This window comes from Coenobita brevimanus, chromosome 72 (assembly GCF_032717465.1).
Source record: "Coenobita brevimanus isolate Jiangsu-jjx chromosome 72, ASM3271746v2, whole genome shotgun sequence".
NCBI classification, from domain to species: Eukaryota; Metazoa; Arthropoda; class Malacostraca; order Decapoda; family Coenobitidae; genus Coenobita; species Coenobita brevimanus.
Genome location: NC_137025.1, coordinates 7,419,676 through 7,446,959, shown reverse-complemented (window position 1 = coordinate 7,446,959; position 27,284 = coordinate 7,419,676). Strand labels below are relative to the sequence as shown.

General features: G+C 42.2%; 2 protein-coding genes across 4 annotated transcripts in view; one reads left to right on the top strand and one right to left on the bottom strand.

Moving 5' to 3' along the window:
- Positions 1 to 27,284, top strand: part of LOC145407014 (guanine nucleotide-binding protein subunit gamma-1-like) — a 49,312-nt gene that overhangs the window by 2,497 nt on the left and 19,531 nt on the right. Inside the window, exon 3 of one of the 3 annotated variants that reach the window (XM_080278028.1) lies at positions 10,600 to 12,262. The exons of 1 other annotated variant lie outside the window; for it this stretch is intronic. The gene's annotated coding sequence lies outside the window, so the exon portion shown is untranslated. Of the gene's footprint in view, positions 1 to 10,599; positions 12,263 to 27,284 lie in introns of those variants that run through there. One more of the 3 variants, XM_080278030.1, reaches the window with a different exon arrangement.
- The window catches only part of Mical (Molecule interacting with CasL), a 302,955-nt gene continuing 300,862 nt past the window's right edge, over positions 25,192 to 27,284 (bottom strand). Inside the window, exon 34 of the mRNA XM_080278020.1 lies at positions 25,192 to 27,002. Within this exon, the coding sequence (XP_080134146.1) occupies positions 26,915 to 27,002 (88 nt within the window). The 3' untranslated portion in view covers positions 25,192 to 26,914. The remainder of the gene's footprint in view (positions 27,003 to 27,284) is intronic.

The window sequence follows — 27,284 nt, the reverse complement described above, 5'->3', positions numbered from 1 at the left end:
GATTCGAATGTTTTTGACCTTCATTTTTGTTGGAAATCCCTCATTTCCACTCTTTTCCAATCATGAACTTCGATTGGACAAGTAGGTGAAATCAAGCATTTTCCAAAAAAAAAATTAAGTAAAAAACAACTCAAATCGCATCAAGAACCACCAGAAAAATATACTGCACCACCGGTTAACGTAACGGAACAGATAAAACCTAACCAAACAGACGTAATGTAACCTCACCAAACACACTAAACCTAATCAAACCTACCCCAACAACCTAACCTATCCTAGGGAAATACATAACATAACCTCACCAAACACACTAAACCTAACCAACCTACCCCAACATACCTAACCTATCCTAGGGGAATGCTTACCCTAGAGATACAATTGTCCAGGACGAGGGTCGTCTGGCAATAACGTTGTGGTTCCAGATCCTTTGAATCCAGTGGTTTATGAACAATATAATTTGCCAAGCCAGAAGGTGTGTGTTGTCCAAAAAATTTCCTTTTTCGTCAACAACACAATAACTACACTGTACCCGTTTCTTGGTTTTTGCTTCTTGTACCCACCACAGTACCACAGATGTCTTTTCTAAATTTACACGGTTCCTGAAAGTCTGGGCAATAAACTTCCGAAGGTAATACACCTTGTCTTCTAAGAAACTCGATAGCTTCCTCAGATTCCGAGTGGAAATGCATAATCACGTAAATAATCAACATCACACCTGGGATACACAGCACGTCTTTCTTCTTCAGAGGCCATACCGAGAAGAATTTGAATTTTTCCATCCACAGGGAATCAAAGACTGCAGTTCAAATTCATTGGTAGAATACCATCATGTGACCTAAAGTAGGCCTATGAGTGGGTGATACAGACCTACGAAACGCATGCACAGTCGAAGGGAAGAGAAACACACGTACGAATGCACGTATTTTTAACGAGGACTGGCCGAGTGAAGACCCAAGGTATGTATTTTTTGGAATTTTTAATTAAATTCATTATCTCTGAAAATATCAATTTCCAAATGGGGTTATGGGGGTTCATTATGATCCTTAGGGAATGTACTATACGTTAATGGTGCTAAAATTCCTGAACTGCGTATTGTCCACTTGTAAAATAATACCGTCTTTGGAGTGCTGGAATTTCAGTATTATGACTATCAGTGAAAAATCTGAAAATCATTTTTGAAGTACATGAAAGGAGAATTTTAAGAGCACTCCAGCATCTTTCACCATCACATTCTCCCAGACCTTGGTGAGACACTGAGCCATCCTTGGCTGTGGGTAGTTCACTCCCAACGATCTGGGTCAGTGTTCACATTTGTTGGAGAGTTGTGATTGAAGACGGAGGAAAGTCATGATTTTACAGTAACACGAGCATTTAAGTTCTCTCTTTATTATGTAATAATACAAATAAGACAATAACACTGTATCACTCAGTTGTATGGGAGAAACAAAGTGGGTGCTTTTAGGCATCCAGTATTTAGATGGCTGTGTTTGTTTACAAGCAGTGCATTGTGCTTTTGTCACACGTTGCTGCGGTTCCATGACCCAAGCTTGCCTTCATGACCCATGTCTTATATCTGCCAGCTTCAGCCTTGTTGGTGTGTCGACTGTCATGTCTAGAAGCTTTCCCCCCCCCCCCCACTCATTTCCTCATTTCATCCCACAACTCTGACCATACAATTTCAGATTCAATTAGTTATGATGCCTAAGTGCCCAGAAATTGCTTTTTCTTTCTGTGAAAGTGCTAAGAACTCAAGAAAGATACAGTAACCTCTCAAATAACGCGAGGGTTAGGTTCCTGGAGAGGTCGCTTTAGTTCAAAACATGTTTTTTAAACATATTTTTCCCATAAGAAACAATGGTAATATTGGGGGTAACGTTCCTGGACTCTGGGAAAGTCTACCCATTTGGGAAGTTATGCTACTCTAAACTTACAAGCAACAGTGTTAATCTGAAGGAAAATCCTCGTAAAAAACAAAAACAGTATGTCTGGGGAGAAATAAACAACATTTGAGCCCTAGTTGGGCCGAAGCTTTGTTTACTTCTCTCCAAATACCTGTATATATATATATATATATATATATATATATATATATATATATATATATATATATATATATATATATTTATATATACACTCAACCCCCTGCTATCACGCGTTCAGCTATCACGCTTATCTGCTACCACGCACACATCAAATGCACAACCATACATGCTATCATGCACCCCAAGACCGCTATCACGCGTCGAGTTTGAAGACAGGCTAAGCGAAACTTATTCACACGGCACTTCATACGAGGTATGCAGAGGATACGATGGTTAATCAGAACGGTAACGTGGTAAAATTCCCGATTATAGCACGGGCATTTGGAATGCATCTGAACGGATTCCTGCTGAGGACACGACGGGCAAAACAGTGACCAAAACCCATTTGGCTCAAAAGAATATATCGTACTACAGCATTGAAATTTAGCCTAACGCTGAATACTTATTAATATTGTATTTTAGAATAAATATCAATCGTTTTGAAACCCTTATAAAGAGTTAATATTTCTTATGCCAAAAAAACTGTGATATCGATAAATTAATCATGTGTTTACAACTGAGACGGGGCTCTGACGACAGTGTGAGGAACGTGTGTGATAGCGTCCAAGTTTTGTTCCACTTAAATGTTCCTCAGCCATTCCTGATATAAGGTACCATGTGATACCCCCTTTTGCTGTGGACACTAAAGAAATGGAGACAGCCAAAGAGATCTGGCGGCAACTAAGCCACTCCCAAGCCTCGGAACCCATCAAACCACCCAAGCCGTAATCCTTATAAAAGTTTGATGGCCTTTTATGTTGTTTATTTATTCATTATACTGTTATTATTAATATAATAATGCTTTATTTCATGTTAGAGGAGAGATTGGCAGGAAATCGTAGGCATAAAATGGTTAAAAGTTAGAAAAATGGGACACCGAAAAAGCAATTAGAAATTTTCCCATTGATTGTTCAGTTCAGCTATCACGCGTGTTTCCTGTGACCAATTAGGCGCGATAGCAGGGGGTTGAGTGTATTGTATATATATATATATACAGTAAACCCTCGTTATACTATGGGGTTCCGTTCCTGAAAACCCCATTGTATAGCAATCCATTGTATAGTGAACCTGTTATAACATGTAGTCAATGGGGATACGTTCCCAGACCTGCCTAAACTCGCACATTCACACACCTTGACACTCACATACATGAAATATCCTTATGTTTAAACATGTAAAGGAACACATTAATAATGAATAAAGAGGGGAAAAACATGAAAATAACGGTATACAGTAGTTCTTACTATTACTTAAGTAAATAGGATTGTTGATGTCCCCTGCGAGGCTAAGGGACAGTTAGGGCCTCACAGCCCTCACTCATCACTGGCAGAACTGGCTGACTGGGCAGGGCTGGCTGGCTGCACGGGGCTGGCTGATGAGTCTGGACTGGCGGATGAGGCTGGGCTAGCTGGCTGATGGGGCTGGACCAATCGATAAGACTGGCCTAGCTGGCTGGGCAGGGCTAGCTAATGAGGCTGGACCGGTGGACAAGTGTGTGTGGTCTAATGCCGACAGTGTGAGGACGTTTTTGTTGCGTTTGCACATTCACTGTTCACTGAGCCGCGGATGATCCATCGTTGTTGCAAATCATTCCCATTGTATAGTGGGCATAGGGTACTAAAATTTTGACATTGTATAAGCGAAATATCGTACAATGAGGCATTGTATAATGAGGGTTTACTGTATATATAATATATATACAGATAAGCCCTTAATTCACGCGAGGGTTACGTTCCCAGACCCTTCGCATGTGTGGTAAATTCGTGTATACATTCTGCCCTTGTGTGCACATAATTACGCATGTCTACTAAGTATATTACATCTGAATAATACTGTTTATGCATTACATACACCTTATAAACTAGCATACAGTATGAAAAACAACAAAAATGTAAGAAATTTAACACTGAAACCTGACAAGCACAAGCGTAGGTGGAGACACTTCAGCAGTTTTGTGCACAAACACTCACTGCCTTCCATATGCTACATTCTGCCTTCTTTATTGTCCAAACAGTTGACTCATTCACCCCAAACATACGGTTCCTAGCCAGTTCACAGGCGTAGGTGGAGACACTTTAGCACAGTCTGGTGCACTAGCCCTCACTGACTCCCGTATGCTATGTTCTGTCTTCTTTATTGTACGAACAGTTGACTCACCCCACACACACGGTTCAGAGACAATTCACCATGAAGTCAATTCACCATCAAAACATGGACGATTCCCTGTCATTCTATAATTTTACTTATTATTGATTATTTATTACTTTAATAACTAATTTTCAGGGAGATTTTATAACTCATGTAAGTAAAGAACTAGTGTACTGTACTTGCTGAATAAACTGGTGTGTAAATAAATGACGGGGAATCATCCTGACGGGGAATTGTCGCCGACATTCCTCCCTTAAGTTTGTCCAACACTTTAACTTTCTCTGTCAGCAACATCACTTTACGAGTCCATTTTGCTGTGTTACCACATGCATCACTAGCACTATGCTTAGGCCCCAGGTTGGCAGACAAGGCAAGCAATCACTGGAAGGCAGAAAAATAAGCCACAAATAACGATTCGCGAGTCATGCATGGTTCGACCGTCGGATTCAAACTGACTGTGTGGACCAACCTCCCACACACACACACATACATATATGTATGCACATGGGCAGCAGGTAGGCATTTTTATATTTTATTTATTTCTCGTGTATATTAAAATTATTTATTTTGAATACTATAATTTTATGTTTCTATTATTGTACGAAAAATTCGTGGATAACCGAAATCGCGTGAAAAAATTTCGCGTGAATGAAGGGCTTACCTGTATATATATATATATATATATATATATACAGTATATATACTGCGTATATATATCATCATCATCATCAGCCGTTTGAGTATCCACTGCAGGACCGGCCTATCCCGACCTAAGTCGGGGCAATACAGCCAATGTATCTCTACCAGTTGGCTTAGGCTGTCTGGTAGAGATTGTATGTAGGATGAGAAGTGTTTGTAAGTGTCATTGTAGTGTTGGAGTGGCTTTGGATGTGTGTGTAGTCTGTGAACCAAGTGTAATCGGCCAGCGCAAGCCGATTGGGTGCAAGCATACTTTATGGTAACCGACACTGGTTCAACCACGGCACCCCTTGTGTTCGCCAATGCAGTACGTGGCTGGGTGAACACTCCCAAAGTTTATTACCCTGGCGGGGCGCGAACCCTGGCCCACCCGTGTACGAAACGCACACTCTACCACTGTACCACAGAGGCTCCATATATATATATATATATATATATACTGTATATATATACAGTAATCCCTCTAATATCCAAACATCCCCCACTAACCGGACATAATCGTCCTGGGATCCAATATTCCCAAAATGGGCCAAAAACCACAAAAAATTCGAAAAAAATCTGACTTTTTTCCCACCCGTAATTTGAAATTCTTGCCTGGCACCGAACAGCTGTTACACCATGGTCCCTTCATCCCTTCCTTCCTCCCCCTCCCCCCTCCCCTGTCAGGGTTGCCATTTGGTATTTTTCATTACCAACTGTGGGCCAATTTGGTAATGAAAAATTCGTTTGGTAGTGAATCAGAATAATGCATTACCAAATGGATTTTTCACATGTATGAGGATACACAGGATGGAGATGGTGGATTGTTTGCTCTCTCTGATTAATCTGCTACCCTACATAGTGTGAAAATAATCAACATGGTGTTAATTATAAGGAGAGTGATTACATGTTTTTCCACTTGTATATATAATTAGTGAAGAATAAATGCTAGCTTTACGAATTTGGTAATGAAAAGTTAAATTTGGTAATGAAAGTTGAGCAGATTGGTAATGTGGCCGTTGCGATCTGGCAACTCTGTTACCCCGCCAGCATCAACAGTCACAGTCTAACTCTGATCGAGAGCAGATACTCATAGCAGTGCAAGCCACAGGTGCTTGTTTTTTGTGAATAAACAGTGAATAAACTGTAATACCTCGCCACTAGAACACACAGGAATTTACAGTGTTGTGCAATGTTAAGAAATTAGAATTTAGAGTGCAGAGGATTAACTGTGGACTGCAAACTGGCAGTTCAAACCAATCCAGGAGCAAAGGACTTGTAAGTACCCAGAATGTTTAATATTGTATAAACTCACCTCTAAACCTTATTTTATGGTTCTTTTGCATTTATTTCAGTCTTTTATGTCCCTTATTGGTGTGATTTGGGTCTTAAATAGGTGCAGTGCATGTCCAGAGGGAGTTTTATAGGTGTTTTTCTGAATTAGGGTCCATAAGTACAAGTCCATAAGCTGGGGCCCAATATCCGAACAGGACCACTATCCGGACCTGCCTATGGCTCTATTACGTCGGATATTGGAGGGATTACTGTATATATACGTTACAGGGGTTGGCGCCAGCAAGGGCATGCGGCCAGAAAACTTTGCCCCTGCTACCTAGTGGCGGGCTTCTGGGGGGAGGCGGTACGTAGGTTCCGCCAGCATAGATCATGGGTCCAGGGCGAGATGGGGCTCAGGCCTGTGCTAGTGGGTACAGGGCATTGCGGTTCCCAGGCTGCCGCTTCCGCCCAATAGAGAGGGGCCCAAACCTGGGAGTAGCACCCCAGGAGGCTGCCCTATCAGTGGGTGTATAATGGCGGGATAGTTGCAGTGCCAAGGCACGCTTGGAGGGTGTCTCTGCAGCTGTCCTGGCAGGGTGCCCTGAGGACACTACCACAGCCACTGGTAAACTGGTGGGCTAGGGGTCCCAGATCCATTGCCTGGACCTGGGACTGTGCAGGGAGTGGGGCCTGTGGTATGTCTATCCTCCTTTATTAATACTGAATATGGCAAAACACAAGAAAAAGTTTCAAAGCAAGCCTGAGGACAGTAAATCACCCAGGGGGATGAGGGTGGGTTCATGGAATGTGGGAAGTTTGAGGGGAAGAGCGGGGGAAGTCGTTGAGGCATTCAGTAGGAGGTGGGTGGATGTGGCGTGTTTGCAAGAAGTCCGGTACAGGAATGGATCAGCCATAAAGATTGTTGGGAAGGACTGTTGCTATAAGTTGTTTTGGCAAGGGGGACAGACGGATATGGAGGTGTTGGTGTGATGGTTGCGGAGAAATGGGTGGAATATGTTATGAATGTTATGAGAGTAAGTGATAGGATATTGGTAGTGAAAATTCTGTTCGATAGTAGGATAGCCGCGATTATATCGGCATATGCTCCACAGGCAGGATTGGATGAAGCAGAGAAAGATAGATTTTGGGATGATTTAATACATGTAGTGGGTGGTATGCGGGATGATGAGATAGAGGTTTTGGGAAGGGACTTAAATGGTCATGTAGGTGAAGCAGCACAAGGTTATGAAGGAGTGCATGGGGGATGTGCGTATGGTATAAGGAATACAGAAGGGGAGAGGATACTCGAGTTTGGGGAGGCAATGGACATGATTGTGTGCAACACATATTTTAGGAAAAGAGACAGTAGGTTAATTACGTATGAGTCTAGGGGAAATAGCAGTCAGATAGATTATTTTCTGGTTAGTGAGGGATGTTAAAGTATGTAGTAGGAAGTAAGAAGTGTGTGCAGCAGCACAAACTACTGATTTGTGATATGGTGCTTAAAGAACGAGTGATGAAAAAGAAAACTTATGTACCTAGGAGGAAAATATGGAAGTTGAAAAACCAAGTAGTAAGGGATGCCTTCTATAGCGAGTTGAGGAGAGTGGTGGCTGAACAGGGAGCTGTAGACAGAGGCTTTAAAGAACAGTACAGAGCCCTCAAGAACAGTCTCTTGAGAGTTACTGATGTAACATGTGGTTGAACAAGAGGACCACCAAGACATAAAGTAACTTGGTGGTGGGATGAGGGTGTAGAAGCTGCAGTTAAGGAGAAAAGAAGGCTTTTCCGGGAATGGAAGAAGGGTGGTAGCAAAGAGGAATATTTGGCTGCCAAGCATAGGGCTAGAAGAAGGTATACAGGGCAAAGTCTGAGTCACAGAGACTTTTACTTGATAACCTAAATCATGGGGAAAGGAAAAATGTGATATTTAGGGTGGCAGGTCAGGTGAAGAGGGATAATCGGGATATTATAGGTGAGCGGTGTTTGAAGAATGATGAAGGAAGGGTAGTGGTGAACAGTGAGGATATTAAAGATGCATGGAGAGAGCATTATAACAGGTGATTGAATGAGGAGTTTGACTGGGACAGAGAAGGTTTGGAGCCAGCAGATCCAGTGTCTGCCCCTTGGCCTTTGATTGATGCTGCTACTGTTAATGAGGCATTAGGCAGGATGAAGGTGGGGAAGGCAGCAGGTGCGTCTGGGTTGACTGCCGAAATGTTGAAGGCCTCGGGCGATATAGGGGTGAAGTTAGTCACTGACCTGATAAATAGGATTATTTATGATTGTGTTGTCCCAGATGATTGGCTGAAGAGTGTAATTGTAAATGTGTATAAAGGGAAGGGTGATGCCCTTGAAAAAGGAAATTATAGAGGTACTGTATAAAGCTTTTAGATCAGATAATAAAGGTAATGGAGAGAGTTTTAAAAGGTATGATTAGAGAAAGAGTGAATATTGATGAGATGCAGTTTGGGTTTATGCCAGGTAGGGGGACCACTGATGCCATATTCATTGTTCGACAGCTTCAGGAAAAATATATTGGTAGGAGAAGGGATCTTTATTTTGTTTTTGTTGATTTGGAAAAGGCCTTTGACAGAGTCCCTAGAGAGGTGGTGAAGTGGGCAATGAGAAAGCTTGGCTTGGAGGAGTGGCTGGTTAGGGTGGTTATGGCTATGTATGTGGGTGCTCACACCCAGGTAAGAGTGAATGGAGATTTGAGTGATGGGTTTTCCTTGAATGTTGGTGTGCATCAGGGGTCAGTTTTGAGTCCCATGTTGTTTATCATGGTACTTGAAGCCCTTTCACGTGACTTTAGAATCGAACTCCCGTGGGAGATGTATGCTGATGATTTGGTGTTGATTGCAGAGAACGAAAGGGAGGCGGAGGAAAGGTTTAGGAAGTGGAGAGATGGTATGGGGCACAAGGGCTTAAGGATAAATGCAGATAAAACAAAAGTGATGATATCTATGGTTGGTGGCGGTACTGTCAAAGACGAGGGAGAGTGGCCACGTGCAGTTTGCCACAAGGGCATGGGAAGTAATTTTATCTTGTGCGGTGTTTGTGATAAATGGGTGCATAAGAGATGTAGTGGTATCAGAAGTAGGCTGCGAGATAATGCTGATTTTATGTGTACGCCGTGTTGGGGAGAGCAGGTGGAGATTGTCAGACGTGAAAGAATTGAACTTGCTGGTGAATCTCTTGAGTGTGTGGAAGAGTTTTGTTATTTGGGAGACATGTTGTGTGCTGGAGGTGGGGCTGGAGTTAGCTCTGTGGCTAGGGTGAGAAGCGGTTGGAAGAATTTTAGGGAGCTCTTGCCCCTCCTGACATTGAGAGGACTCTCCTTACGTGCTAAGGGGTATTTTTATGCAGCATGTGTTAGGAGTGTAATGCTGTATGGTAGTGAGACCTGGGCAGTGAAGGAGGAGGATATTCGCCGGCTCAGACGTACAGAAGTGACAATGATTAGGTGGATGTGTAGTGCGTCCTTGCGTCCAAGGTCTGGGGGGGCTGGGTTCACGGTGGAAGAGTTGAGAGGTAGGATGGGACTGGAGTGTATTGGTGTTATGATTAGGAGAGGTAGATTGAGATGGTTTGGACATGTGGAGAGGATGGGGGATGATAATTGGGCGAGGAAGGTGAGAAGTGTTAATATTGGGGGTGGGGTTACGAGGGGTAGACCGAGAAAGACATGGGACGAGGTCATTAAGTGTGACCTCAGGGTTAAGGGACTGAACAGGGAGGTTGCAAAGGATTGTGCAGCATAGAGAGGTGCCATTAGGTGACCAAGGCCTATGCATGCAAGCATGTTGGAGCCTTTAAAAATGAAACGAAACGATTGGTGGTAAGTGGTGGTAACCATCATCCACTCACTTGATGTAGTGCTGCCTACTTCTTCCTTAGCCTTTATCATTCTTTTTGTGTGTCTGTCCTCTCTTCCTATTTCTCCCATCTTTCCTGTCACTTCTTATAGCTTTTCTTTCCTTTACAGGTGGCTTTACATTGGTTGACAAGCCAAATGGTTTCCTGTAAGCCAAGAAACCATTTACAACGCTGGGTGGTAACCATATACCCAAACCATACGTGCTCCCTATGTGTCAGCAAGTGGGTTGGTGGAGGGTTAGTGCCCCTCTCCATAAAACAAATAACTCAAAGTCAAATGGCCACCCCTTACAGGATTATGGCATCTGGCAATATATATATATAGACTTTTTTTTTTGTGATGTCAGTCTGCTTTTTGTTTATTATGGTAACTTGCTAAATATTATGTAAGACACTTATTCTGACAGGTGATACAGTATGTGCATTAGCTATTAATGATAAACTTAGGCATCTACATTTTGACAGTACCTATTTACTCTGATATTGTGAGTATTGAATAAGTTGCTGTATCATTCTAACTTCTCTTCCTCGTCCCCAGACAGCATGATGATTAGCCAAGGGTCCAAGCGCATTGCCAGTGGTGGGCAGCGCAACACTACCAAAGTTTACCTGTTTGCTAAATGTGGCTTGGTTGGCACATGCTCACCAGGGTACAGTTTACTCTTCACTACACTGACGTTTAGGTTTCTTGCTGCAACAAAATTATTTTATATAGCTTAAGGGAGACCTCAGCAGGGAAGGGGCAAAAGCTTAGTCTTATTTACCACTTCCCTGCAAGAGATGTCCTGTGATGTGAATATGCTCATTTGATCAGGCAAGAATTTAATTTTAAAGATGTCATTGTAGTGATGGAGTTAACTTTTCTCTTGATTTTGTCAGTATTAGTGATCTGATTAGTTTGATACGGAAAGTCCTCATTTGAAGTTATTCCATTGTTATGTTGTGCTTAAATGAATGCCTTCCGTTAACCCGGCAACTGCGGCATTGGGTTTCCTGGTCTACCCCCCTTGCGCAAAAAAAAAAAAGATTTTTTTTTTTTCTCAAAAATGATTTTTGCTTGTATGAAATGAAAGAGTGCTTGGAAGAGTATAAGAAAACACAATATGAGTTCATTATTTACCGTATTTCAGCTGTGGTGAAGTAATGAGGACATGTGGTATAAATATGTGGCCTGTTAAAAAAAAAAAAAAAAAAAAAAAAAGCTTGCTCTTATGATGCATGTTGCAGCGATCTGGTGAACTTTAATGTTGCTCATGGTACATTACAAAGATGGTCAGAAATGAATGTTTTTTGTGCTTCTAAACCCTTTTCAACGTTGTTCCACTTGCAATGGTATTTTGTCTTCACACATCCAGACTTGAAGTGAGGACTGCCTGTATTCACATCTGGTGTTATTTCAACTCATTAGTTACATAACAGTTTTCTCATCTAATCCTAATATTGTATGAGTGTATGTAGCATGTGATTCTCAGTTAAGGCTTAAGTTATCCTATGCATTCAGAGTTATATATGACAATCCAAACATTGTTCTGTTCTGATGTTAGCTAGCACAAAACTGATACTATATATGACAATCCAAACATTGTTCTGTTCTGATGTTAGCTAGCACAAAACTGATGTTTGGGGGGAACAGTTGATTGCAGAAATGGCATGGCTACAGTATAGTCACATGTTACTGTGAGTTGGATACTACCTTGGTGTATTGCATAAATTATGTAATAATGGAAGTGGAAGGTTAGGGACCAGAGACAAAGAAAATTCCTAAGGTGCATCTCCATCCTTTTTAGGGAATGCATTTTAAGTTGTTTTGATGCCTTGTATTGCACCAACTGTGATCTTGTTAGCGTGTGACTCTGTTGTAATGCATGTCTTGAAGTGTTCCGAATTACAATAGGAAAGTCCTTACCAGTTTGCAGCAGGAGCCAAGATTCTTAACAGTCTCAGCTTGCTTCTCATGTAGGTGACAAAAGTACTAGTCCTATCTGATTGTAGTTTTTCTTTTATTTATTATTACCTCCTACAGTATTGTAAGGGCCTTCAATTGCCATAACATTAAACAGAAAGAAATTCGTCCATGTCATTCTGTGTAGATGCTCCACATTAGTTGGCTTTTCGGTGTACCAAAATACTGTGTCTTATACCCAAGAGTATTATTTCAACCTCATATTATTGCTTTTCTGCATTTACATGCATTGGAAAATATAAAACACGGAGGTAAACATACTAAATTTATGGATATTTGTGGGTTATTTTTAATATAATACTAGTGGAGTCAAAGAAGGCTATGATTGTGCCATTGTGCAAAAGTAAACATGATCAAGTTCAGAAATTATTGTAGGATAACGTTGCTGCTGATGTAAGGAAGACAATTCATAGAGAAAATTATACACCATGGTAGGTAGAGATGTAGCAGAATGTGTGGTGAGGAATGAACTGAGTCTGAATTTGGTTTCTGTAGTAGCACAGTCATCATCATCATCATCCGAACCTCCTTTCCCACCCAAGGGCCGGGTGAGGAGTAGCAACGTCCAGACAGTCAAAGGTTGCCCAGTTCAGTGGGCCATGTTTCCATTCACTCATCATTCAAGCCTTTGAAATCCTGGCTCCATCAGATAGGACAAAAAAATTGCACCACATTCAGTAGCTTCACATATACCTATCTAATAGAGCTAATCCGAACACTGTCATGTTAAAAGGGTGCCAAATCCCTGGTCATGCACTTATCCGCACAAAATTTATCCAGCCAGCTTGATCTTGTGTCAGTCCTTTAGCCTTACCAAATTCCATACCTCTTGTTCTCACACACTATATCCCTCCACCTTCATCTTGGCCTGCCTCATCTCCTCCGTCCTTCAGATTTGCTCAGATATATCGTTTTCACCACTCTGTTCTCATCCATTCTCTCCACATGACCATACCGTCTCAGTACTGTACACTGTCTTTGATTGTGGTATCCGCAGACTTCCTCACTCTGCATATTTCACAAATCACATTATTCCGAATCCTATCCACTCTCTGTGCTCCACAGACATTCCTCAGCAGTCCCATCTCCACTGCTCCTACTCTTGACTTTTCATTTTCATACCCCACCATAGACTCTCATCCGTATATTAAAGTTGGCACTGACAATCCTTCATGTAAGCCTCATGCAACTGCAGCACTCAAGCCTCTGTTTCTTATCAAGGCCTTCATAGCACCAGCTACTTTCCTTCCTAGTGCCATTCTGCTTTCCACTTCATTTGCACATTTTCCTGTCTTTTCTCTCACAGTACCCAGGTATTTGAACTCACACCAATTCCAGTCTCTCTCCATTCACCGTAAGATCACACTGGGAATCACCTTCTCTCTCACAGTAACCATCACTTTACTCTTTTCTGCATTTACTCTCAAGGTGTGATGCTCACAGACATCTACAGAATTCTGCACTAGTCTATCAAGCTCTTGTTTAGTATTTGCAAGTAGCACTGCATCATCAGCATACTACAGATGAGATATTCCATCCATAACCATTCATTACCAGTGGCATCCCTCTCTCCATTACCCATGTTTTTACTTCTCTCATCACCCCATCCATATAAAAATAGAACAATCATGGGGACATAACATAACCCTGTCGCATGCCCACATTGATCGTGTACCATTCGCATAGATGGCCATTTACCTTTACACATGCCTCAGTACTATCATAAAAACTCATAATGGCACCTAGCAGCTTACCATCTACACCGTGCATGCACAAAACCTTCCACAATCCTTCTCTGTCTACTTTGTTGTATGTTTTTACAAGATTCATAAATGTCATAAGCACTGTATAGCCCTTCTCACAAGTCTTGTCCACTATCTGTCACACTGCAGTATGTTATAAAATGGATGACACGCCTTTGTCATCCATAGACTTCATTCAACCAGTTCCTGCTCCTTGTCTGTTCTTTAGTTTCAACTTCCATACCTCACTTTTTTACCATATCCATCCACCTTCCCCTCCTCTTGGCCTACCACACATCTTTCCATCTTCAAATTCACCCTTATACAGTATACATGTATCATCACCTTACTTATTTTCACAATCAAGTTGTACCATAGTTTCACACCCACACATTACTGTTAACAGCTGCACAATGCAGTCCAACTGCAGCCTTGATATTTAGACCTGTTTCACATCTGAACCCACGTTGTACCAGCAACCTATCTTCCCTGAGCCACTCTCCATTTCCTTCCCTTCTGTTCCTTGCTCGTTGTTGTCGTTTGGGGGGTGGGTACATCGGAGATGTCAATTGGGATGATGTGTGGGGGAACTGTAGCAGGGTACCTTAATGAACTCCAAGGTGCGTGTGAAGTCTGGTTGCTAGGTGGATGCCGCACTTGTGTCTCCACTCTGCTCTGCCCTCTCCCCTCTCTAATTGGGTCCCTGTTGCTGTCTGAGCTAATTTTGCAAGGCTCTTGTACTATTGCTTCTTCCTTCCCTTTCTCCTATCCTCTCAATTCTAACTTTGGCATTAAATAGAATGGAATTTTCCACATTCATCAAAATTCACATCAGTGACCTTGAGCAAGGTGGAATAGGAAGGATTAGGGTGTGCCTGGGGGCTATTTGTCTGGCCAATTGTAGGGATCATGTTGGTTCAGCACAACTCCAGTGTGTGGACCTCTGTGGTTTAGACCTTTGCAGGGGCGAAACTGCTGCTGAGCTGCAGCTTTTGGATCCGGGGGTGCTGTTGCTTAGTGGTAGGGCTCTTGGCCAATACCCGGTGGCCCATCATTGTGCTGGGAGACTTTGCTTCCCACACATTGTTACTACCCCTTCTAGGGTAGGGTAGGGAGTGCATGCTTGGAGCTCAGTCCCTACTAGGGTCGTTGGCCGGGCCTCTGGACTGCAAGTTCTGCCCAAATAATTCATTCTTTTCAACAGTCCTGATGAGCCTTTTCCTTCTGAACTAATGTCATGGACATTGTTTCTAGTTCCCCCTTCCCCAGTTCTGCCAATTTTTTTTACCCCGATGGCAACTCCGGCTTCTCTTCCTGGTACGTCTCCGACTCTGTCCACAGTTTCCCTGCCTTTTTCACCCTGCTCAACTACACCATCTTCTGCCTCACAGTCCCTTCCATGTACAGCTCCATCTATCTGCTCGTCATCTATAGTCGTTTCCAAATCTCATCTGCCTCTGCATCCTCCTCCATCTGTCCGTCCTTTTTCTACGACTTCCTCGTCCCATCCTCACACTGCTTCCCAACTCACTAATACTATCTTGACCACCTCTCTTTTTGAACACCAGACCTGGTCTCAGTATTTTAGCATTATGCCCTAAACAGGTGACCTCTTGCTTCACCTTTCCCTGCTATGGCAGGTAGGCTCTGACATTACATTCACTGTTTGACGCAACAGCTCTCGTCTCCTCAACATCCAATATGCTGCTCAAGCAGAAAAAGCAATAGCATTAGTAGACCCATCAGGAAATCTATCCGAACAATATCACCAGATCCTGTCAGTCCAATGCTACACAATCCTTCCCAGAGGACGCCACCAACAACCAGCCAACATCACCAAAATAATATTTCAATCCCAAGAGCTTACCTCCGGTATAATTAGAGGCACAGCCCTCTCTGTCAAAGAATACATTCCTCCCCCTGCTCAGTGCACTTCCTGCTGGCATTTTGGCTGTCCAACAAAGTACTGCAGGTCACAAGCTGTTTGTTCCAACCACTTGCAAGCTGAACACCAAGTGTCCACTTGTATATCTACCTTCCAATCCTGCCTAAATTGTGGGGGACATACAGCCTCGTACAGGAAAAGCCCTACCTATATTTTTGAAACCGTTTGTCCCACATTGGGTGGAAAACAGGGCTTACCCTCCGAGAAGCACATCGCTTGGGGCACTCCCTTGGCATCTTGTGTGCATGCGTGACCAGACCTACTCCTTTATCACAGGTTTCAAGGTCATCCAGTGTCTCTACTTCTGTAAATACATACATACATAAATCATCCAATCCTGTGTTGCCCCATGAGTGCAGGAGCCTAGTGCTAGGCAAGTTGGTCCTGACATATAAGGTGAGAGTGACCAGCCTCAGTCATCCCCGAGTGGCATTACATGAGCAATAAACCTGAACCACCCCTTGGATATAAAATGACTTGGGCTCATCCGGCTGGGGTGCCTTAATTACCCACTAGGCCACCAGGTGCCATAGTTTGGTTATATGGTTGCCACCCAACGTAGTAAATGGTTTCCTGGTGTAAAGTCACCCATGTACAGAAGGAAGAGAGAAAGGAGGACATAAGAGGAAGGGAGGAAAGGGCAGCACCACGTCGAGTGAGTGGATGATGGGATCCCGCACCTACCACCTATACCTCTGTCAAATTCTTTTGCAACTCTTGCCTCTCATCCTGATTCTGCTTCTTCCCTTCCCTCTCTTGTTTGTTCTGTTCCCTCCACCTTACCTCCTTCCCATACAGTATACTCCTGTTCTTCTTCTTCCTCACCTTCTTCTCCCTGAGTTAACAATCATAAACGTGCCATTGTATCCTCTCCATCTCGTATCCCTGGTCTCTCCCCCCCTTTGTCTACTGCCCAGCCTATCCAGTGTACCCCCTCCAAACAACAGCGCTATAATGCCACGTCACCAACTTGCACTCAACCTTTGTCCTCTCCTATGGAAGCAGAATCCCTGCAAAGCATCATCAGTTACCTTCATTGTGCCTCTTCCTTGCCTGCCCTTGCCACTGTAATATATTACCCCCCTTCCCCACTCCTTCCTACTCCCATTCCTTCTACCTCTCCTAAACCTTCCCCTCCCATTCTTTCTACCTCTTCCCCTTTCTTGTTTCCCACTCTTCCTCTGTTTAACCACCATCTCCTCTATGATCATTACATCCTCTCTATCTTCCCTGAGCTCTTCCGTTCTTGATTTACCTATCATAGCCTCCTGGACACTCTCCTTCAACGCCATAAACAATCTCTGCGCTCCTCCCACACTTGATTTTCCATAATCATAGCACTCCTTCACTGGAATATTAGAGGCTTCCTGACCCATCATACGGACCTTTGTTTTCTTATTTCCTCCCATAATCCTCTTCTTATTTCTCTTCAAGAAACCTTTCTTCGCACTTTGCCGGTTCCTGTTCCTGGCTATACTTTTCTTGGATTCCCTCCTTCATATGACACTGCCCCCTTTATCTGCAATGATGTCCCCTTTGAACCTCTTCCTATTTCTTCCTCTATCCTTCATACTTCTGGTCATGTCTTTCTCCGTCAGCGGATCACTCGTAGCTCTCTCTATTACTCTCCTTCTGTTCCTCATGATTTTCCTAACTTTGTCACGTTCCTTCATTCCCTTCCTCTAATTCTTCTTGGTGACTTCAGTTGCTGGCATTCCCTGTGGGATAACTCTGTGATCACCACTAGAGGACATTTATCAGAACAGTTTCTTTCTTCTCAAGATCTTTTTGTCCTTAACACTGGCACCCCTGCTCACTTTGATCTGTGTACTTATTCCCTCTCTTGTTTGGATCTGTCCCTTTGCTCACCTTCAGTTTCTCTCCATTTTCACTGGACGGTATTAGAAGACAATCATTTTAGTGATCACTTCACTGTCAAACTCTTTCTTGCCTCGTACTGTCATCTCCCTTGTCCCCATGTTGGCAGTTCCATGTTGCTGACTAGGAGTTATTTTCTTCCCTTACAGTGTCCCCGCTTCCTCCTTCGTCTTTTTCGTCTCCACAAGATATGTTGTCCTTCTTCCATGTCCTGGTTTTAAGTGCTGTGTACTGCCAAGTGTGTTCCCTGGTAGACTCCTACTTGTTTGCGATCTCTGTGTGTGAAACGTGCTGCCTGGAAAAGTTTTTGCCGTAAACAGTCCACCCCCATCAGATTAGCCCCCTCATATCTCGCAGAGCTTCCATCGTACCATCCGTCAGGCTTAATGTTCTAAGTGGAGAGACTGTGTTTCTTCCATTTCTGTAAATACGCCTGCGGCAGCAATGTGGTCCCAACTTTGCAGATTATCAGGCAAACATATCCCACCCTGTCTCACTTCTTCGTACTGATGGCCACTCTGTAGCTGATGCTTCTGTAGTTGCAGCTGCCATAGGTAATTATATTAGTCCACTCACTTGATGTAGTGCTGCCTACTTCTTCCTTAGCCTTTTTCATTCTTTTTCTGTGCCTGCCCTCCTCTCTTCCTATTTCTCCCATCTTTCCTGTCACTTCTTATTGCTTTTCTTTCCTTTACAGTTGGCTTTACATTGAGTGACAAGCCAAATGGTTTCCTGTAAGCCAAGAAACCAATTACAACGCTGGGTGGTAACCATATAACCAAACCATACGTGCTCCCTACGTGTCAACAAGTGGGTTGGTGGAGAGTTAGTGCCCCTCCCCGTAAAACAAATAACTCAAAGTCAAATGGCCACCCCTTTATGGGATTCTGGCATCTGGCAATAGATAGATAGATAGATTATTAGAACTGGGTCTCATCTCTTTCTGGAGTTTCATTGTCTTAAATCTGATTCTGAATCCATACCAATTTCTTTTACATTGTCATCTGAAGGAATTCTTTACGTTCCCTTCTCTTTTCGTGAATTGTCATCTTCCCATAAATCCTGTAAAAGTACAAGTGAAGGATTCGATGGTGTTCATTACACTATGTTAAAACACATCTTCCCACAAGCCACATCCTTTCTCTTGGCCTGTTTAAATAAATTGTAGACTGAAGGTTTATTTCCTTCTGATTGGTGATCATCCACTCATTTTGCACATCTGGGAAACTTGGACACCATCCTCAAAATTACCGCCCCATAGCCCTGACTAGCAGTTTATGTAAACTGCTTGAATGGATGGTCAGTACAGTACTCAACTCATGTGGCACCTTAAATTCCGTAGTCTTCTAACTCTTCCAGTTTGGGTATTGCAAAGCACTCAGTACCTTAGACCCCCTTCTCAAACTCGAATATATTATCTGTTCTGCATTTTCACTCCACCAGTCGGTAACTGCCATCTTTTTTTATTTTAGAAAAGGCCTACGGTACAGTATAGAGGTATCATATTCTTCATTGCCTTTGCTCCCTTCATCTACATGGTAACAGGTCTTTTTTGTCAAAGTTTTCATTCCCTCCGAAACTTTCATGTTGTTTAAGAGACCATCTTTCTCATGCCTTTACCCAGCATGAAGGTGTCCCCCCAAGGCTGCTTCCTATGTACTACCTTTTTTCTATCCATCCATCCATCATCCAATCCTACATTGCCCCATGAGGAGCGTGAAAGTCTGGGGCTAGGCAGTTGGTCCTGACATTTAAGATGAGAGTGACCAATCACACATCCCTGAGTGGCATTATGTGAGCAATAAACCCCAATCATCCCTTGGATATAAACCTTCACCGGCTCAGTCCGATTGGAGCACAATAATTACCCACTAACTCACCAGGCGCCAAAATTTGGTCATATGGTTACCACCCAGCGTAGGAAATGGTTTCCTGGTGTACAGGAAACCATTTGGCTTGTCACTCAGTGTAGAGTCACCCACAGGCAGAAGGAAGAGGAAAGAATGAAGGAATGAAAGACAGAAGAGGGAGTGTAAAGTAACCCGTAGGCAGAAAGACAAGGAAAGAATTAATAGCAATAAATGGCATTGTCTCTTCTTTACCCATGTCTGTTTCAGCTTTTCTGTATGTTGATGATTTAGCTGTTTATGTTGCAGATTCAGATCTGCCTCAGCTCCTATCGCTTCTTCAGTTCACCATCAATGCTGCCTCCACATGGGCTGCTACTTATGGTTTTTGTTTTTCTGTCTCTAAGTCTTGTGTGGTAATGTTTATTCATTCGCGAACCATACCACTGCCTTCCCTGTACTTATATAACATCCCTCTTCCCTACCAATCATCTACCACGTTTCTTGGCCTCACATTTAACTCTGTTAAACTGGAATGCACATATTTCTTCCCTCAAGTCTTCTACCCTTCATCGTCTCTGTTTGCTGCAGGTGCTGCTTCATCTTTCATGGGGTGCTGATCATGTCACACTTTTTCTTCACACAGTTTTTTTTTCCAAACTCAATTATGGTTGCCAGGTCTGTTCTGCCTCCACTCACACTCTTTCAAGGCTAGATTCTGTTCATCATACTGGTCTTCATTTAGCTATTGGTGCTTTTCGGTCAACTCCCACTACAAGTCTTTGTGCTGAATCGGACATTTCCCCCTTCTCATCATCATTCTTTTCTCACTGTCTGGTCCTATACATGTCTCCTTCAGTTCCCTATGAATTAGCTACTCTGTCCTCCTAGCCTCCTCCATCCCTCTTTTCATTCGATCTTCCATCTCCTCCTTCCATTCCCCCTTTGGGTCCCCACCCTTCTTCAGTCTGTTGATTTTACCTTTCCTCCTGTTCTTTCACTAAGTCCAGTTTCCTTCCCACCTTGGCTTCTACTGCCTGCTGTGGTCTGTCCTTCTTTTCTCCCTTGTTCTAAGTCTTTTCTTCTTCTAGGTACCCATTGCTCCTTTTTTTCTCAAACATGTCCTATCACTCATCTGCCACACACATCTTTACTGACTGCTCAGATTTTGTCATGGTGTTGGGTTTGCTGTTGTGTTCCCTGAGTCCTCCTTCCAAAGTATACTTCCCTCCATTGCCAGTATCCTCAGTGCAGAACTGTATGCTGTTCTTTTTGCTCTGAAGTCTCTTCCAAGTTTCTCTTCCATCACCTTTGTTATCTTCTACGATTCTCTCAGTGTGCACACTTCCTTACACACCACGCCTTCTTCACATCCTCTAATCCCCAAACTTAGGAGTGGCTGTTCCACCTTTCAGTTAGAAAAATGTTAATTTGCTTCTGCTGGATTCCTAGCCATGTTGGGATTACAGGTAAAGAACAAGCTGCCTCATTGACACACTCTGCTGCTTTCTCTTCTAAGTTCTCTGTCTGCCTCACTCCTGCCGTTTCCCTCTTCTAACCCATCTCTTCTGGGATTGTTGGCAGTCCTCGTGGAACCAACAGGTTCACAACAAACTTCATGGTGTTAAACCTGTTCTTCCCTGGCACACATCAACCCACCTCAATCATCGATGGAGACAATTCTTTGCTTGTCTTCGCTTGGGTCATACCTGCCTAATTCATGGTCATTGGATGAGCCATGATCCACAGCCTGTCTGCTCACACTGTAACTGCCTTATGACCATCACCTTGTTCTTGATTCCAATGACGTCTCGCAGCATTCCCCTTCCCTTCCTCACTACGTCAGCCCCCACAACTTACTGATTTCCTAGGTGACTCTCCCACTGTTTATATCTCCAGTATTATCACTTCTTACTGCACTTTATATCATCTGTTTATCTATCTATAGCCCGACGCCCTAATCCTGCAAAAGGTGGCCGCAGACAAAACGCCTCCAAGTCGCTCTGTCACACACCATTTGACTACCCTCCCCCCAGTTCACTCCCCCCTCCCTCATATACCTCTCAACTCCATCCCTCCACCTCATCCTCGGTCTACCCCTTCCTCTCCCTCCCTCCACCTCACCTACGTACACCCTCTTAGTCAGACTTTCATTCTCCATTCTCTCCACATGTCCAAACCACCTCAGTGTATTTCTCCTAATCTTCTCAACCACATCCACATCCACCCCACAACATTCCTTCACTTCTTCATTCGTCAGCCTGTCCCTCCATGTCACTCCACATGCCCTTCTCAAGTAACTCATTTCCACTGCTCTCACTCTTGACATGCTCCCCACTTGCAAGGTCCACGCCTCGCTTCCATACGTCAGGGTAGGGATCACAATACCATCATGCAGTGACTTCTTAACTTCCATACTCACCTCCCTATTTCTCATCACTGCTTTCAGTGAACCAACAACCTTCCTTCCCTCCAGTACCCTTTCACGCAGTTCATCCCCCAACGTTCCATCCTTACTCATCACACTACCCAAGTACTTGAATGCACTCACATTCTCTTTATCCTCACCATCCAACCTCACTGTACAGTCAGTGACTTCATTCCTCTCAAACACCATAACTTTACTTTTGTTTACATTAACTGTCAGATTCCTCTTCCTACACACTGTCCCAAATTCATTCACCAAACCTTGCAACTCCCATTCATCTTCACTCAACAATACTGCATCAGGAAACAGCAACACCGGAATCTTCCAAATCTCACCCTCATTCATTAGAGCCACCCCTACATCCACTGCCCTGCCTTGCACCTCCTTTACAACCCCATCCATGTATATATTAAACAGCCATGGAGACATCACACAACCCTGTTTCAGTCCCATACTGAGATCAAAGAACTCACTCAGCTCACCATCCACTCGCACCATAGCCCTAGCTCCTTCATACATACTCTTCACAGCACTCAACAATTTCCCCTCCACTCCATGTATTCTTAATACCTTCCACATACCTTGCCTATCTATTCTGTCATAAGCTTTCTCCAAGTCCATGAAGGCAGTATACACTTTCTTTCCCTTCTCTAGATACTTCTCCACTAAACATCTTGGAACATATATCTGATCTACACACCTTTTTCCCTTCCTAAATCCCCTTTGTTCTTCTCCAACTAACTCCTCTGTCATATGCCTGACCCTATCAATGAGTATTCTACCATATATTTTTCCAGTCACACTAAGAAGGCAAATATCCCTGTGGTTACCACATACTTCTATCTCCCCTTTTCCTTTGCATAATTGAACAGTTATACCTGATTTCCAGTCCTCTGGAACCCTTCCCTCATCCCAAGCCAGTCTACACAACTTTCATATTCACTCCACAACAATCTCACCCCCATACCTCAGCATTTCACCACACACTCCATCAATTCCTGGGGCCTTTCCCAACTTGATCTTCTTCATTGCTGCCACTACTTTCACCCTACTGATCTCTTCCTCCCCCCACTCATCTCTTCTCCCAGCCACTTATACTCGCAATGCTCTCACTCTCTACATTCAACAAATCCTCAAAGTGCTCCTTTCGTCTAATTTCTCTCTCTTCTCCACCAACAATCTATTATTCCTATCTTTCACTCCCCTACTATTTCCCCTTTCACACTGCCTTACTTTCTTTACTTCCTTCCAAAACAATTTCTTATTCTCCCTCCATTTCACACTCAGATTCCTCCCAAATTCTTCATCCATTTTCTTACTCTCTTCACCAGTCTCTTCATCTCCTTTCTCCTGCTCACATATACCTCTCTCTCATCTTCTCCCCTACCTCTACTCGCTAGCCATTCGCTATATGCCTTCTTCTTTTGTTCCGCAGCTCTTTTCGCCTCATCATTCCACCATGCTGTCCCTTGCATCTCCTCCTCACTCCACAAACCACCTCACACTCTGCGCCTCTCTCTTCTGTGAATATCTTACATACGTCTTCCACCCCTTCCATCTACTCTGATGTAATATTATCTACCCTGCTCCCTTCTACCGTAGTGCCATGTAGCCATATTGTGGCTTGGTGCTAGTTCTTCATTATTCCCTCCTTGCTTCTCCATTTCCTTTGTACATTTACCTCTTGTATTCATTACAACACCAAGGTATAATACTAATTCATGCCTCTCTCATTTCACCAGCACACTCTGAGTCACCTCCTCTCTCAAAGCCATCACTTTATCCACATATGTTCTCAAACTGGCAGAACCAGCCATGAGAATAAATGTTCGATTTTCAAACATACATAATATTATAACAGGAAATGATACACATTTAAAGATTTCATTTACTGAGAGCACCATGAACAATAATGATACTGTATGAAACAAGCCAATATCAGCCTCAATGCATTTGTTGATGTGACACAATGACTCTGTAAAAAAGTAATGTGTATATCTATACACACACACAGTTATATATAAATATATATATATATATATATATATATATATATATATATATATATATATATATATATATATATTAGATCATGATTCCATTTACACCATTGTGACTTGAAATGATTATACTGTAATAGAAACCTGAATATTATATTACACGACTAAAGTTATGGGGAATTATCAGTATGCAGGTAAAGCTGTTGTCTGCCACTGAGCAGAGATGTCAACACAAGACAGATCCTTCCTTCCTACACTACTACTGATACCACTAAACTAGGGAACACAGAGTCCCACGTAAAAAACATAAATAATAATTGGTTTGTTATACACCTCATTACCTGATTAATTGCATTATTTTTTTTATTTTTTTTATTTTTAACTGACCTAAAGTTGGGTCAGACTGTTATTTCCATTTTGCCTTTCACACAAACAACACGCTACAAAACTGCATCTCCCACTGACTATCGCTTCCTGTACCTTACCCCAATACATTTATCAAACTTAACCTGCATGTATGGAGCTACATCACTCACTCAACTAGCATATTTACAAATGCAGTGGTTTAAAGCTACAAATCAGTTTAAGATAACTGAGTAGATCATCACAACATAAAAGCACATGGCTACCAGTGCTTTCTGCTCTTCATAACAGAAATTCGTGCAGCCCAGGCATGAATAAATTACAGATTATAAACAAGTGAAAACACCCATGTAAAAAAATTGCTACCCCTAATGAAATGGTAGCATTAAAAAAAAAAAAAAAATAAAAAAAATAAATAAATAAATAATAATAATAATATATATATATATATATATATATATATATATATATATATATATACAAAGTACAGTGCACCTTATGTGAATATAGCACTAGGATTTCACTTGGAAAAAACAGTAGTTAAATAAGGTTATTCAGTACAAACTTAAGGTTTTCATCTACCTTCTTATATAATCACTAATCTTGGCGAGATCATCACCAAAAAATGAACTAGTTTTCATAATGACATTTAAAAGTTAGATATAAACTTGCAGGGCTGGTGGTGGTCATCGGGGGGGAGAGGGGAGTACAGTTTTATGAACTTAGGATACAGTTTATACGGTTTTTCATAAAATTAAGATACCTGTACAAGTTTTCCATACAACAGTTCCATTAACCTCCTCTATACTTCAAGCAGCAACATGTAGTTGAGTTTATATGCAAAGCAAGTTATGGGAAGAAATTTTTAAGCTTGGGTTATAATTTTCACTCCAAGTTAGGTAAGATATATATGCAAAGCAACTGACAGAGAACATCTGAATGGCAAACTTTTTCTTGTATCTAATGTATCTAACCTGGCAATAAATATGCTATTTTATCAAGGCTAAGCCGGACACAAAAGTTTCCAATATTAATATGCAGCTGTCAGTAGCAAAATGCAATGAAAAAGGCACAGTTTTATGTAAAGCAGAGCTCAGTTATATTGTCATATAGGTATTAAAATTTGGCATCATTTAACAGATTTCCCCAAGCTGACTTTTGCTTTACACCACCAAGCATGTTGGCACATGAGTTCTGCTGGAGAATGTATGTACCGTACATGAACTACACAGATGACCAAACTGCCTCCAACAACCCCAACCCTCACTGGGTTACCACTTGCCTAGTGACTTTGTTTCATATGCCAAAACTTTTTAAGTGTGATCATCAGTATAGTTCAATATGTACACATGAATGAATGAAGATGAATTATTCAGAGACATGACAATTTCAAACACTGTCTTCATTTTCCTTTGTTTCACAAGCCAGCATCTTATTGTCAATGGGTGTAGCCTAGTGGATCTCCATGATCAACGTACAGTGCTATGTTTGGGGGAAAACAAAAAAAAATCAGAATAAGTTTGCCACTAATTTTCACATTTTGCATCTCGTGTAATACCCAGTAAACATTAAGCACGTGACCAACAACTTCTATCGTCAACATCAATATTTAGTTTCCCTAATGTTCACAAAAAATCAATGTGGTTCCGTCAAAAATCTTAGTCATCACAGCCAATTTGATATATTAATTTGTAATCAAATGAAAATATATGCATAAAAGCTGCCTTAACATTCATCTGTTTAAAGAAACTCCTCTCATTATTGTGATGGGTTTGTCTTGAATCCTTATTCAGTTTCACATTATCTTTTATTTGATTGTGTGAACGCTACAACAAGCATTCCGAGACCTTGATATTAGTAGTACTGTATTTTCAACACTGTTCTCACCATGGTTCCTATGGTCCATTTGGCCACTGTGTAAGGCAAATTCACACCTTTCGTTAGTTATTTGGTTACACGTGACATACAGTACAAATATATATAGGCTATTTTGACTGATGTGAAGCATATTGAAGAAAGTAAATGTGTTCCTTGCCAGGGAGAATGCATTCAGAGAGAGAGACTGGAATAAATGCTGACGACTGGATATTTTGACCCTGCACTCGTAAGGTGGTTCGTGCAAGATGAATGTCCAAGCCATTAATTAAGATGAACGTGACAAAAGTGGACATACTGCTCTGCAAAAAATGGCCTGTCACCATCCTATCCCTGATTGCCACTAATGAATGGTGTGGTCACACATGATGGGAAGACCTGAAATATATGCGAGTGGTCACATTACATTGAAAGTCAATGTGTAAAAGCTAATTAGTTGTTGCTTATTCTCTCAGCATCCTGGCAATAATTTCTTTAATGATACTGTTTTTGTGAAGTTATGTTTTTAACTGGTTCGAAGATCCCAAGTTAACAGAAGGGTGGGAAAAGCAACTTATACTGATGGGTCCAGTCACTGCAATACCTTACCCTGCAGTTGTTTATTCTGTTTGAACTGTAATGATTAAAGTTGTCAGTTCTGGATCTCCATTCCCTGGGGTATCTGTATTCTCTTTCTGATGGGCATATTTCCTATGAGTCATTCTTTTATCCAGCACCTAATAATTTTTCGCAAGTCCAATGTGGCTGGTGTCCCTGTCCCTCCTCCACCTGACTCCATCTACATAACAAACCAAGACTGCCTTACTAAGCAGTTACACTCCAGTTTCTCGACGCAGAGGCGACAGCTGCAGGCCTTTACGCAGCATCACCGCCTCAAGGTCACGGTCCTCCTCCATGTACCTGTATAACCACAAAGAATTCAGCCATATGGAAAAACAATTTATATACATAAAAGTATTATGATGACCATCATGCCACCTTCCATGCATACATAATAATCCTGACATTCATGTTTCATACTGATTACAATCCTAACTCAATATCCAATAATCCCTTAAATCCATGGGTTTATTCTTGGTGCCTCCAGATAATTCTGCTTATGTGGGAGAAACAATTTGAAGTGACAAGGCTAGAAACTTTCTGTTAACCCCTTCACAACCTGATCTCTCTCTAAGGTGAATT